Source organism: Symphodus melops, assembly GCF_947650265.1.
Source record: "Symphodus melops genome assembly, chromosome: 11".
In the NCBI taxonomy this organism is placed as follows: domain Eukaryota; kingdom Metazoa; phylum Chordata; class Actinopteri; order Labriformes; family Labridae; genus Symphodus; species Symphodus melops.
In genome coordinates this window covers 22,919,300-22,933,437 of record NC_136701.1, presented here as the reverse complement: position 1 = coordinate 22,933,437, position 14,138 = coordinate 22,919,300, and the positions used below count along the sequence as shown (strand labels likewise).

Here is a 14,138-nt window from a genome sequence, read left to right as displayed (position 1 = left end):
TATGTGTTGTTTTGTATATATATTATAAAGGCAATAAGGCCCATTCCTTTAAAGTCTAATTCTCTATTCAAATGGTAACCCTAAATAGAAAACAAACTACATCTTTTGGCAACTAGAATAACCTAAAATGAATATTCAGAGCTTTAAATTCAACCTTGAAAGCTTCTGAGCCACAAACTTTTTTTTATTGGAGCGACGCCTCAAAAGTCAGAGTTTTTAAGCGGTACTTGAAGGCAGCATTATAATAGCCATCATAAATAATGGTGTGTTGACTCTCGGGTCATGTTTCAGTCATTATCCTCATAGTCAGACAGCTTAAAGTCATGTCCGTGCTATAGGAGAAAGAAGCCGACGTTTACTCACCATCCAGCCCTTTCTATAGACAAACTATAGCTTATTATGGATTGCTATTGACAAGAGCAAGCAGTAACAGAGGTTGAGGGCTGTGGTAATGGCCTGTGATTGAACACCTTGTGCTGAGGTCCCGCTGCTCTCTGCCTCATTAACTCTGGCAGGTCCTCTGTTCAGCACGCTGCATTGCAGGCCACAGCCGGGACGCATTTAACTGTCTCGTCTACAGGCCAAGAAACACAAGCTTTCAGGGTGCATTTGGAGCACCATCCTAACGACTGTGAGGCTCATCTTGAAAAGTTTCAACTCTAACGTCACCGTGCCTGTTCAGCTGGGAAGAATAGGACTGGATGAAAAGGATCACGTGTAAATTCTGTGTGATTGTCCTCAGATATTTAAAGTGGTAAATAATGATTGTTTTTTTTTTAAATTATGATGCTCGTCATCGGTTTCAATCAAATTTCAGGAGCTTCAAAATCAGCATTTTGGTCATTTCCATCTTTCACTTGGCTAAGACTCTTCATTTTACAGGTAGAAACCTTTGGAGGAAGTTGACTCTATGGTGGGCAGCCACCTGCCACAACTGATAGACCATTGTATCACTGCTATGATGAGCAATGGAGCAGGTGCACAGAGTACTACCTATCAAAAAACAATGCTTTAGAGTAATAATAGATGTGTTTTCAGAGCTGTTAGGCGGATTCTTGTTTTCCCTGCCTCTACATTCAGTAAAAGTATCCAGCCTCTACCTTTGGACCATTTCTTTGCTCTGTGCCCATCCGGCCTCTGTCACCTCCCATCGGGCAGTATTCCTCTCCATTACCGGCCTCCGTCCATCCCCCACTTAAATAAAAGCAGCCCTGCCACTCCAGGCCCATTAAGATACTACCGGCGCTGCTGCAGGCGCACACACAGACAGCCACAAACTGCCCGAGCCTTTATAAATAGATGGCGGGAGAAGGAGAGAGGCTGGTTAGAGCAGCTAAATTATTCCAAAACAGCCGAACAGGACTGAGACTAAGAACCCCACCTCCTCCTCCTCCTCCTCCAGCTCTCCACTTCCTCCAGCTCCTTCGTTCAGGTGTCACTTTGGGCTGACTCAATTTTACACTGTAATGGACCTCCTGGGTCAACTACTTTTCTCCGGCCTTTCTTTCCTTTTTATCTCTCCGCTGCTCTCTTCATCTATCAGCGTCAGGCTACACCTTTTACTCACTTTACAGACACATTATCCACTGCACTCACTGTACAGTTTGGACCACTTAATTTGGTCTCACTCTAATCAGGGTCCACGCTTTACTTTACTACAAAGTGCAGACAAGAAGAGACGGCAGTGAGTTGCAGGGATTTTCTAAAATGCTGAGTTCTGTGGAAGCAAAATCCTAAAGGCTGTCACATGTAAAAATCTGTGTTTGCAATGTGTCAATATGCATCAGAATCAAACTAAGAAATGTGGAAGCCAGATAGCCTAGAGGTTATATCACATGCCCCGTGTATAAAGGCTGTAGTCCCTGAAGCACCTCATCCTGTGTCCTCTACAATAAAGGCATGAAAAGCCAGAGATAATGTAGTCATGCATATAAAATATCCCAAGGGGGAAATCCATGCTAACAGTTGCTCTTAAATAAAATAAAGCATTTAGAAATATATAAAATAGAAAAAGGACATTACAGGGACCAGGACAATAAGAAACTGGCTTCCACAAGTCTGCAGAATTTGGAGGTTTGATGAGGATATGCACATAATGATAATACATTTATTTATAGAGCGCTTTTCATAGACTCAAAGACACTTTACATACATGATACTAATACATACATTAGTCTCGTCAATCATTTTGTTCATTTTATAATTTTTAAACCTGTTTAGAAATCGTCTGATTCCAGGCTGTGTTTCTGTAAAAGCTTTGTCTTGGAGCTATTTAAGGAAACTTTTCAGCGACCACACAGAGCGGTAACCCTTGTTCACAGAAGTTTATGATCTTAGACAGACAAACGTGGTTTTTACTACCGTTAAATAGAAATACAAATATAGTTACACAGCGTAGCTCAGCACAGGTTTCCATGCAACATGTTTCTTACTGAAGTAAATATTTAGCTCAAAGGTTTGAAAGAGAGATAAACATAGTGAGTCCGTTTTTGAAAAATGCAACAGCTCTACAGTCGTTCTTTGAAAAGTGTGCATCATCACATTTCTCTCTGTATTTATCTGCTGAATCGACAAATAGGCGCTTCTTAAAGTCAATCGCATGGAGCATAGATCATGACTCAGTATTTACTATATATTATTTAAAAGCAGCATGTTTTTGTTTTTATCACCCTGTACAGTTGAACCTTTGCGTCACAGAACATTTGCCCTCTCTCTCTCTCTCTCTCTCTCTCTCTCTCTCTGTGTTGTTTTCATGTGACTGTAAACACGCCTCTGGACGCACTAATGCTCGTTTTTCTTTAAAAGGTGACGCATACCTGCGGACAGAAGCTTCACTTTAATGTGACTCTCCACTGTAACGCCCCTGACTTCAAAGTAAAAGTCTTTTTCAAGCTTGTCTCTCTCTCGTACACCACCTTTGTTTTCCGCCTCTCTGTGAAGTGTGTGGAGTTCATATTTCCACCTTGTCCACGCCTTCGCTGCGACCTCACGTCAGAGGTCTGATAACCTTTTGCATTCCTTTCTTTCTTTCGCTCTAATTCTTCCTATTGACTCAAAGCCTGGCTGGATCCTTTCTTCCCTCTTCTCACACTTTACCTTTGTCACTTTGTCTGCCTCTGGAGCAAGGCAGCCATTTTTATCTTCTCTCTCTCCAAACAACGACCATTAGGGCGTGTAGCTTTAAGTCTTTAATGTGACCATGAGGAAGAACTCCTCTGCATTCGCTAGTCCACTGAAAAGAGCCTAAAGATACTCCTTAGATAAGCTAGGTAAATGGAGAGAGAGAGAGAGAGAGAGAATAGGAGTGAAAAGGAGGCACACCTGTCAATCAAAGCACTTAAGTACCTGGAGTTCTAGAGGGATTCCAGGAGCGATCGACCCCAGTCAATAGCCCTCTTCCTTGATAAAAGCAGAGTGCAGGAAAAGGGACAGGCAAGTGAATTTAACACAGGAGAAAACTAGCTTAGCATTAGCCACACATTAATCGGCTCCGGTATTGTATTGTCTAGACAATCGGACTTCCTTATCTGCATTTACATTTCTAATGTCGAAGTGAAGGGATCATTTATTTAATAACACTTTCACGTATAGCTGTCTCTTTCTTTTCGTCTGCCATTTCAATTACAATAACAAGACATCCAGTCAATAAAGGGTTTTACATTCACTGTTATAGACACAGTGTGCCTGCAGCTGTTTGGCAAAAGTCCAGCTCTCCAGAAGACGTGATGCAGTGTATATATAGAGACGTAGACTCGCACGAGGAGAATCTGCTCGTGTGAGTGAGCCGATTGCATTTGTCATGACTTTTTGTCTCTTACTGAGACTAAATCTCTCAGGTTAGTTCAAATGTATCATCTGGATTATCAATTACAGATCAAATCAGCTCCATATCTGCCCTCTTCTTGCTTTTCATATTTGGGCTTTTTGTAAAATTCTGACTTAAATAAAAGACCTTGTCGATCCTGAACTTGGCACTTTCAGCGCCTTCCAGCGGTTACAGTTCAGATCTTTTTTCTACTTATTTCACATCAGAGTCACTCTCGGCACTTCTCAGCTGTTTTTCCTTTGAGCTTTTTGTATCCTAGAAAAGAGGATCCCATTCAAATATGAACACACACATTTTGATTGTTTTCATTCATAAAAAAGGCAGACAGATATTTGTTCTCACCTGAATACCTTCTGATGACTGTGTTATTATGATCATGGTTTTGAACCATAGCTTTAGAAGTTAAAATATGTGGGGTGCCTGTAGCCTAGCGGTGATCTTGCACGCCCCATGTACAGATACCAAAGTCATCAAAGCAGCTGCTGTGGGTTCAAATCCGACCTCCTCCCCCCCAACTCTGTCTTCACCACATTTCCTGTCTCTGTTCAGCGGTCCCAAAAAAAAAAAAGGCAAAAAGCCCAAGAAGAAGAAAAAAGTTAAAATACTTTTTGTTAAACTCAATACAACCAAGCAAATCACTGTTAGATGAAAGTAACAGTAAAACCGACTCTGCCCCTAGGAAAGGTTGATAGGACAACAACAGATTAGGCACTATCCACACCTGTACAGTGACAGATTAGTATCCCAGGTTTTCAGTCATGAGTGTTCAACAAGTATCTGATGAACACTCTTTAATCACACACAACCTGTTGTGTCTCCTGCACGACAAAAAAACAACCACAAACAGGCGGAGCTGAAGTCAGATAGTGAAGATGTGTCGATATTTATTTCTCTTCTCCGAATGCATCAAAATTAGATTTTTATTCCCCTCCCTCTGTTTGTACATCGCGTTCCTCTACTCCAAACTGGATCTTCTATCTTTACCTGCTGCTCCGCTCCCTCCCTCTGCTCCTATCATCATCCTCCAGCGCTGCATCCTCCCTCCATCCCTCGTCTTCAGCGTGCAGAGCAGCCGAGACAGTGATTGATCTGGCGCGGAGGCTGTCGTGGGCCCTCCTCCTCCTTCAGTGGTTATGAACATGAGGCGGGCTGCTCTTCATAGATTTTTAAATTAGTGTCAGCTTTGCCCCAAAGATGTGTTATTGACTGATGAAATAGAAACTGAGCTCCAAACACTCAGTCCTTCCCCAGAGTTTTCCCCAGCCTGGTAATTGAAAAAGTGTGAAGGGAGTGTGTTCAAGGGAGCGTGCAAACAGAGTGTGTGTGTGTGTGTGTGTGTGTGTGTGTGTGTGTGTGTGTCTTCTATTTGTGATTTTCATGTTTGTGTGCTTGCAACTGTGCGCTCTTTATCTCTGCTGGAGAAAAAATGCACAGTGCTCGCTGGAGTCAAGATTCGATTGAAGTATTGCATAGGAGATCTTTATCGCTCTACACAGCCGCTCTGAAGCATGAGTATTTTGTGCACCTTTAATCCTATAAATACAGCATGTAAGCCCCTGCAGGAACAGTTTGTAAATTGTTATATATCTGAGCCTGCGATTTAACACCTGTTGCACATACAGAACAAGGATATGAATATTGTGTACATGTAAAACAGCGTCGTCTTACTCCTGACATTTGGACACATTGCAACAACTTATCTTCCATTATCTTTAATGCTTGTATCTTGTTTGTTTTTGCAGGCTCCGACATGGCCATCTTCTGCCTGCTCTGTGGGAAGCGTTTCCAGACCCAGACGGCTCTGCAGCAGCACATGGAGGTCCACGCCGGCGTCCGCAGCTACATTTGCAGCGAATGCAACCGGACCTTCCCCAGCCATACTGCACTCAAGCGTCACCTACGCTCTCACACAGGTCAGTGGGAGCACTCAGTCTGTGACGTGCAGGTAGAACCTGAAGTTTGTCCATCAATGAAGAGTGCCTAGGGGGTGTCACTGTGAGGACTATTCACAGATTATACGGGATGTTCAACAAGCATGGATTTATTCATAGTTTACATATATTTTCAGAGAACAAGAGCAGGATGGTTCAGTTAGTTTAGGTCAGCAGAGAATACAGCAGTGATAGAGAGTATGGCTGTCTGCAGTTACAACTATTCACTCCTTCTGTGTGGCCCCATATCGCGAACAAACGAGGAGAAAACACAGATTTTCTGGCAAAAGAGAAGCTTATCACGAAGCTGTCTTTCCTTTTATGTTGCAGCTTTGTTTGTTTCTTCCTACGCTGTCGTCTGTTTGACTTCATGAGAAAACAACGAGACCTTTAACGTCAGATCCTTTGCCATTGTTCTGTTGGTCAACTGTTCGCTTGTCTCCAGGTTTCGTTCTCACGTATTGAGTCAAATCTGAATCTTTAAACCAAGGGACACTACGTTGCTGTTGCTGCAGAAAGCAGCAGTTTAAATTATGGCTGCAAACTTTAGCAGCATTGCAGATTAGACATTGTAACCCCTCCTGTGTGTTTTCTGTCTGATCACATCTAATATTTATCCAATATGACATATATGACATATTTATCCAATATGTCTACACACACAGTTAATGTTAATTTTATTGATGGAATTGTAACTTTGCTTTTATATATCTTTTGTTTTTATCTCTTTGCTTTGTACGGTGACCATGAGAGTTTTGAAAGGCGCCTTTAAATAAAACACACACAAAGCAGACATCCTGACCTTTCCTAAACTGTGATTATCATCCTTCAACTGTCCACAATGAATGATGAACAGTCTATCTGACCCAGGCCATAGAAAAAAAACTTTTAAGCTTGAAACCTTACGATGGGTTTCCCTCGTCCAATAATTCATTTCCTCTGCTCCAAACCTTTCTCTATTTTTTTTGCATCAAAGCCTCAGGTGCAGCAGAGCCGTGCTGCAGCTGCATCTCTGCTCAGGAAATTACTCAACTCGTGTTGCTCTCGCTTAAATAAGAGTTTGCAGAGAACTTGCATCAGCAGGTGTCCCTTTTTTTAATTCAGAAAATATCACACTCGAATGTCCTTCTCCTGCTAACAGAGCACGGCAGACAGCGCAGAGAGGATCCGTGCGTGGTTTGTCAGTAAAGAAAAGGAACTTTGAGTGTCGGGTCACGGGGGTCATTGTCATTTTGAAATTATATTTCAGACAGTTTATAATTACTCTGCTAATTTGAAAAGAGTTTGAGGATCAACGTCTGGAGCTGTAATTATGAGCTGTAACCTATGGTTAAAAACAGAGCTCAGTACTGTGACTGTGCACTGTGTTATTATTATATTCCAGAATAGCTAGTTACAGTCTGCCTGGGGTCGAAAGTCTCAGCTCCGATTCATTTTGTTGCATTACAATCAATGTTATCTTCCTTTGTGTTTTTAGGAACATTAACAGTGACGGGATAAAAGCCTTAAGGTGTAGCCGTCCTACATTTGTACTTAATAATGAGGCCCTGTACTGAAGCATGTTAGCTTTTTTTGAAAATCATTGTGTTTTACATGATGCATATTCCTGAATCGAGTGTTTTTTTGGAGGCCTCGAGGCTTTTGATCTGCATCAATGTTTTTGAACTTAATTTTATCGAACAGCTTAACTTCATTATGTTTTCAACATAACATGTAAGTGATCATTTGTCCTCAAAGACCCCGGACCCTGCTCCTTTTTATTTTTTACATCATATTTTACTTTACTGTATATATGTATATTACTACATTCAGTGTTTATTGTTGAACAGTCTTTACATACATCTGTATGAGTTTGTGACAAATCAAAATGTTGAATCTTGTAGAGCTTAATTCAGATGATGAGGGGAACTCTGGATTCTCACATTAGACTAATACGGGAAACTTAGGTGATATATCCTCGTGAAAATATCAAAATATTCACTTTCTTCTTTTATTGAAAGTCTAAATTTGATCAAATGTTGAGACGACTTTTGCTTCATAAATCTGCATCCAGACTCTGAACAGGTAAGAAATATTGTTCAGTAAATTTTGGCAAAAAAACCCCCCACCATCAGTCTCTGACTCACAACAAGGAGCATCATGGGTAAATAGAGCGTACAGTAAAGTCTAAAGCTGTGTTTTATTTTAAGGAAATGGGAGTGAATTATGGTTATGCCAACCCAGTTACATTGCTGCTTGAGCTCAGCTGAATAAACAGCATTAATCCAGGTCAGCGCAGAATGAATTCTGCAGCAGTCAGACCAAGCTTATTTACAGTGCTGGGTGTTTTTTTGTGGGGTTTTTTTTCTCCAGTTGTTTTTCCTTCAGTCCACTAGTAATTCTCTCATCGCCGGCTCTCTGCTGAGGCGAAGCCGGGATACTAATACATTGTTTGTAGCAGAGGGAGCAGAGGTAGTCTGACGGATGTGGCTATTGAGAGTGAAAAAGAAGAGGGAAAAAATCCATGACAGAATATGAACACATGGAAATGAATCCCATTTCAGCAGCGAGGGATAGATGCTTTCTCTCTCTCTCTCTCTCTCTCTCTCTCTCTCTCTTTCACCCAGCCGCCTGTCTGCGACCTTAAATAACAGTCTCACTGTCAGAGCCGATTTAGCTCACCAGCGCACGGATAAATATTTGAAACGAAAGGCTGTGAGATGAGAGCAGTCGGCCCTATTTACAAGTCAGGCGAATACACCATTAGTGTGTGATGGTGGTAGAGGCCTGAGGGGGTAGGTGGGGGCGGTGGAGGTGTGTGAGGTGGGGGGGTGGAGCTGCTTGAGCCGCCCGTACAGTAGCAGGGATGCACACATCTGCTCCGTCTTGCAGACATTGGAGAGGACACAAACGGCGTCCCTTATCCACCTGCCCACCCGGGCGACGCGAATGTCACCTCAGCTTGTCTCCCCTGAGCCGCAGATGAGACTCTGCAGCCTCGTGCCTCTTTGAACCTCATCCCGCTGCGGGCGTGTGTTAAATCACAATGAGCCCGCCGTGAAAGCAGTCGTTTAAATATGATGTGCAGCCTTTTGTGAGGGGATTATAAAGTCAGCAACTCACACAGCCATTACAGGCACCAGAAATACGTCCTAATTTATCCTGCTAAAGAAGAGAAAGGCATGATGTTCCTCTTCTTTTACACTTTGATGTTAATAATCTTGTTCAAAAATTTGCTGAGTAACAAGTCAAGAACAGAGTTCAAAAACAGAGAGGGAGAGAGAGAGAGAGAGAGACAGCGTTCCCACACCTGAGAATCAGACTTTTAGTTCATGGTTTCACTTCATCCAAATCAATACAACCTGTCAAAATACAAAAAGGGTCTTAATCATCATCCACTGCAATTGTTTTTGTTACAGTTCTACAACTCCTCAGGTTATCCCCTAATTATATCTCCATGTATTCTTTTTTTATTTCAGCATCACTACTAAGGGTGTAGATTATATTTCAGTAATGTAAGACGGCACAATGAAGCTGGAACTCTAGAACCTGAAGTATCTGGTCTTAATCCAAAGAAATCGAAATCTATTGCAAATAACTTTATTTTACATCAAAGCTAGAAATATCTCCGTCTTTCCTCCATTTAGTTTAGAACTGAAGAAGCCTTTGGATAAACTTCGACCTTGATGACTGACGACCAGCACACACATCTACATCTACCATCAAATTCTGCTTAATGCGATATTTATTTCACATTCTAAATGTCCATCTATACATGAAAACAAATATTTATTTTATTTTGAAAGGTAGATGTCATTTTTTTTATTTCAGTACCTCATGGTGCCTGCTCATGGCTTGTCTGATCATATGTATCCTGAGAGGTAAAACTCAGGGCTGAAGAGGCACATTATCCACTGCAGCTCATAACGTTCATTTCATTGAGTGAAACGTTATAATTGAAGAAATGAGCCAATACAACATTTCCATCCATTCTGAGCGTTTCTCTTACAGCACTAGGACACCGACTGCAGAGTATTTACATGGTTAACTAAAACGATCGTTTTTAGCTAGTCATACTCTGTTCCCACTTATGTAATTCTCAGTCTGCCAGTGAGTGCGTTGCAAAATGCACCCAAAGTCCTAATGGAAAAAACCTGTTTTCAATGTTGGTTTCAGTAATTAAACTCAAATTTAGTTGAGATATTATAATTATTATATTCACAAATAAAATCAACGAACATTTGACCAACAATAGAAATCACTGAACTGGGGACGATGACCGCCTAGTGGTTAGCTCTCTCTCTCTCTCTCTCTCTCTCTCTCTCTCTCTCTCTCTCTCTCTCTCTCTCTCTCTCTCTCTCTCTCATCTCTCTCTCTCTCTCTCTCTCTCTCTCTCTCTCTCTCTCTCTCTCTCTCTCTCTCTCTCTCTCTCTCTCTCTCTCTCTCTCTCTCTCTCTCTCTCTCTCTCTCTCTCTCTCTCTCTCTCTCTCTCTCTCTCTGCTTTCTGACTCTATCTACTGTCCTCTCTCTACATAAAGGCATAACAGCCTAAAAAATAAAACCTTCAATTCACTCATGGTATTATTGATTTAATTTCTGAGAATATCTTGAAGAGAGTGCCTCTTGTTCTTTATATTCTTCGATCTTCCCTTGTAGCTTCTTCTTTGTTCTTTTCTGGATTTTGAAAGCGAGAGATCTGAGGCGCGTGCTGCCTTCTTGATGGACGTTCCTCTGTGATTTCAGATGATTACCTCACTCAGACACATCACTACTGTTATTCTTCAATGGCTACTTTACTTTACCTTTATTAATTTATTCTTTGCTATCGATGCTCCACCTGTTGAAAACTGCTCTACAGTCTGCTGTTGTCATAGAGGCCTGAAAGTTTGATTCATCCACCTGATGATGAGGATCATTAAAACTTCGATGTGAAGGTAGTTTACCGCTAAACTGGAATTAAAGCAGCCTTGATAGCATTAATCACACATGGGAGAATCACCGGAGCCCGAAAGTTGATTAGCTATCGGAGTAACATCATTCCAAGGTCAGAATATTGAGGCGCTCAGGTTGTCTCCCTGAGATCTAAGATGATGTTTACAGTATTACATTACACTCAAACACACACACACACACACACACACACACACCTATGGAAAGAGTCACAATTCCCCAAGAAACAGGAGTCGGCTTCGACAAAATATTCCCTGTAAACACGGCAATCTCAGCTCCAGGTATTCAGCCCTAATATCAATGGACAGAGTGTGGCAGCTCGTGCAGACACAGAGAGCTTTCTAGATATACCTCTGTTATTGGTTGAATCACCGCTGTGTTGTATCAAGCGTCGACAGTAAAGCAGCAAAAAGCTCTTTTATAGACATTCATTAAGTGTGCTTCATTTTACCTGTCTGCTTGCTTATCTGGTGAGCGCAGCCTCGCCGCTGCCGCTCTGACACTGGATCACCATTTAGGACGAGGGAGAGAAAGCGGATTTAATGGTGTTTATTTCAGCATCTTAATCATGTCATCTCGCCCTCCTCTCCCTCGCTGCATCTTTCTGCTTATTTTCCTGCGTCTACCTGCTGTTTTCATCACCTCACCGGCTCTGTGTCGCCTCTTTATTCCGCGTATACATCTCTATTGCATGCATGTACGCTAAAGTATAACGCACAAACACACACAGGGGGTCTCTAACAGAGGCATTCACGGCAGCTGTGCCATTCCCCTTCCCTTACACCGCGCACACACACACACACACACACACACACTTCTTCTACACAGACGAGGCCTTCATTAATATTCTGTTGTTGTGCACTGTCTGTGTGTAAGTGTCTGTGTGTGTGTTTTTTTTTTTTTAACTCAGAGCCAATTTGCTGTCTGCTGTGGCGGGGTGTTTTGTGTTCACAGCTGTATTTGATAGCACTACAGCCAGAGAGAGAGAGAGAGAGAGAGAGAGAGAGAGAGAGAGAGTGTAATGAATTGAATTTAAAAGAGAGTGAGAGAGAGAGAGAGAGAGAGAGAGAGTCGGTTCTGGTGCTGGCAGTGATGGCGCCCGGTGATTTACGGGCTCTTACAGTATATAATGAACACACCCAGGGTGCCCACGGGCGCAGGCACCCTCAGCAGCCGGCCTTTAGGGTGTCAAAAGAGGAGAGGGGGTTGTAAATGTAGAGGTGGTGCAGGAGGGGGGGGGGGGGGGGGGGGGTCATGAGACGCAGGTGGCGACGCTCGGGGGCACCCAAGGGTCCACTCACCGTGCTGTGGTTCCACCTCACTATGCTGGGTCCTCATCTGTGCTCTCCCTGCCATGTGGAGAGAATAGAGGAGGAAGGAAATAAAAAGGAAAAGGGAGGACATACTGTAGGTGGAGAGAGGGAAAGTAATAGTGTCAGATTTAGGATGGACAGAGAACGCGTCGCAATTATTCTGCGAGCCCCCCCCCCCCCCACACAGTCCTGTCAGGCCCTTTACATCCTCACAATGTGATTATAGAATCCGGTCTGATTTATTCACCGCTCTGCAGAGCATCTTTGCACTTTGGCGTCCCCGAGTGGCTGCAGGAGATAACATGCACCCTGAGCACAAACAAGATGTTGAAGCTGGAAAGCAACACTTGGTTATTTTAGGCTTCAGATGACACCAGACATGGTTTCGTCTGAATTTTTACAACACACGATAAATAGTGAAATACTGCATTAAGTTTGGTCTTTTTTTTTTTTTTTTACACCAAATGAAGCTGTGGTGACGGAGCCTTAACAGGAATGCAACTTTAGTTGTTATGGCTGTCTGCAAAGTTGAACATGTTCTCGCCACAGATTTAGTTTTGATACTTTGTAGGAATTGATTTTTTTGTTTTGAAGAGTTGGAGAATCGACGCTCAGCCTCGAAGACATTTAAACAGAATACTTCATTTAAGTGAAAGTCAATACTTGCATTGAAAATAAATATTTCACCTTATAGGTGAAGTTTCAAGACGTACAGAAGAGGAGATAAGTGGGTTGGAGTGCGTCGAATACTTGTAGAGTTTAATTCTCAAGAGCATTAAAGTCATGAGTTGAAGTGTGATTGACATGAAGTCTTTGTAACATGAAACATTTAACGTCTACAGGTTATGTCAAGGACACAAATCTAAATACTTTTCCTTTTTTCATTCTGCTCTCTTGTGTATATAATTAGGTTTTAGTATTTTGCAAGAACATGTGAAGAGCACATATTTTGGAGGAAATCTCAGAACCAGTGAATTCTTTCAGGTTTAAACCTTGAGATGAACAGAGAGCTCTTTCCTGCTAATTGCAGCTTTTTGATGATGTTTGCCAATGGCCGACTTTAGCACAGCAGCAGGACATTAAGCGTAAATAACCTTCCATAGTCTTCCTGTAAGTATTAGCATCCCACTCGCCGGTCTGATCCGAGGCCCTAATTAAAGTCAGGTGAATCTGAGCTCAATTATTATTCCTGCGGCGTCGTGCGAGCCCACCGAGCTCCGTGATGGATTGTGATCTCTGCTGTGGTTGAAACGCTAGAAAGAGCACAATGTCTTACAGCGGGAGCCACTGATAACTTCACGCAGACAAATAAAGACTGTCACTTTTATTGATTTTTCTACCCCGCCCCCGCCGCCACTGCCATATACAACCACATCCCCTGCTCCATCCCTGTCTCGGTTTTATCCCTCTCCCCCTACCCTCACCCGCACCCCTCAATCCCCATCAAAGCTTCCCTTTAATGTGAGGGCGTCCAACAACACACACACACCATAGAAAACATTTTCTTCCATGAAAGTGTAGCACACCTTAAAATGTGATCAGGCATCCACGTCTCACTCCTATTTCATCCCTCCTTTAGTCGGTTCCTTGAAATAACCAAAAACACATATATACTGTATAGAGTGAATGTAAAATCTTAAATAAAATATGCAGGACGGAGTAGAAATTGTCTCTTAACAGCAGGGCAGCAGCAGCAACACATAACGAGAAATGCAATTTATTCACTGGCACGTTGCTGCTCGGACAGGCAGATAATGAAAGGCATAGGTCACTGATGGTGATTTAAACCTGCAGCTCTGGACTGAAATACATTAATAAATATCCACAGCATTACTCGGCTGGAGAACGCAAATGATGCAAGGAGCAAGCCTCTCATCAAACAGCGCAACACAATTAGTCATTGGACGGCTGTAAATCATAATATCCCTGATCGCTGACATCACAATGGAGCTGCCCTGAGCTCTGCAGCCCAACGTGCAGAGTGAGCTGCTTTCATTCTCGTTCATACAGACAGCCTAGTGTGCAAAATAAGTCCCAAGATGGAAATATGGTTCACTGTAAATAAAAAAGGAGGAAACATTTACTCAGAGTGAGAGGATTAGACGTGTGGAGACATGAGGAGAAGCAGACTGTGTGCTA

At 42.5% G+C, this 14,138-nt stretch overlaps 1 protein-coding gene across 2 annotated transcripts in view; it reads left to right on the top strand.

Annotated features, from left to right (window-relative positions):
- zbtb16a (zinc finger and BTB domain containing 16a) overlaps positions 1-14,138 on the top strand; it is a 147,253-nt gene that overhangs the window by 119,884 nt on the left and 13,231 nt on the right. For both annotated transcript variants that reach the window (XM_079356717.1, XM_079356718.1), the window contains exon 5: positions 5,569-5,739. In XM_079356717.1, the coding sequence (XP_079212843.1) occupies positions 5,569-5,739 (171 nt within the window). The remainder of the gene's footprint in view (positions 1-5,568; positions 5,740-14,138) is intronic.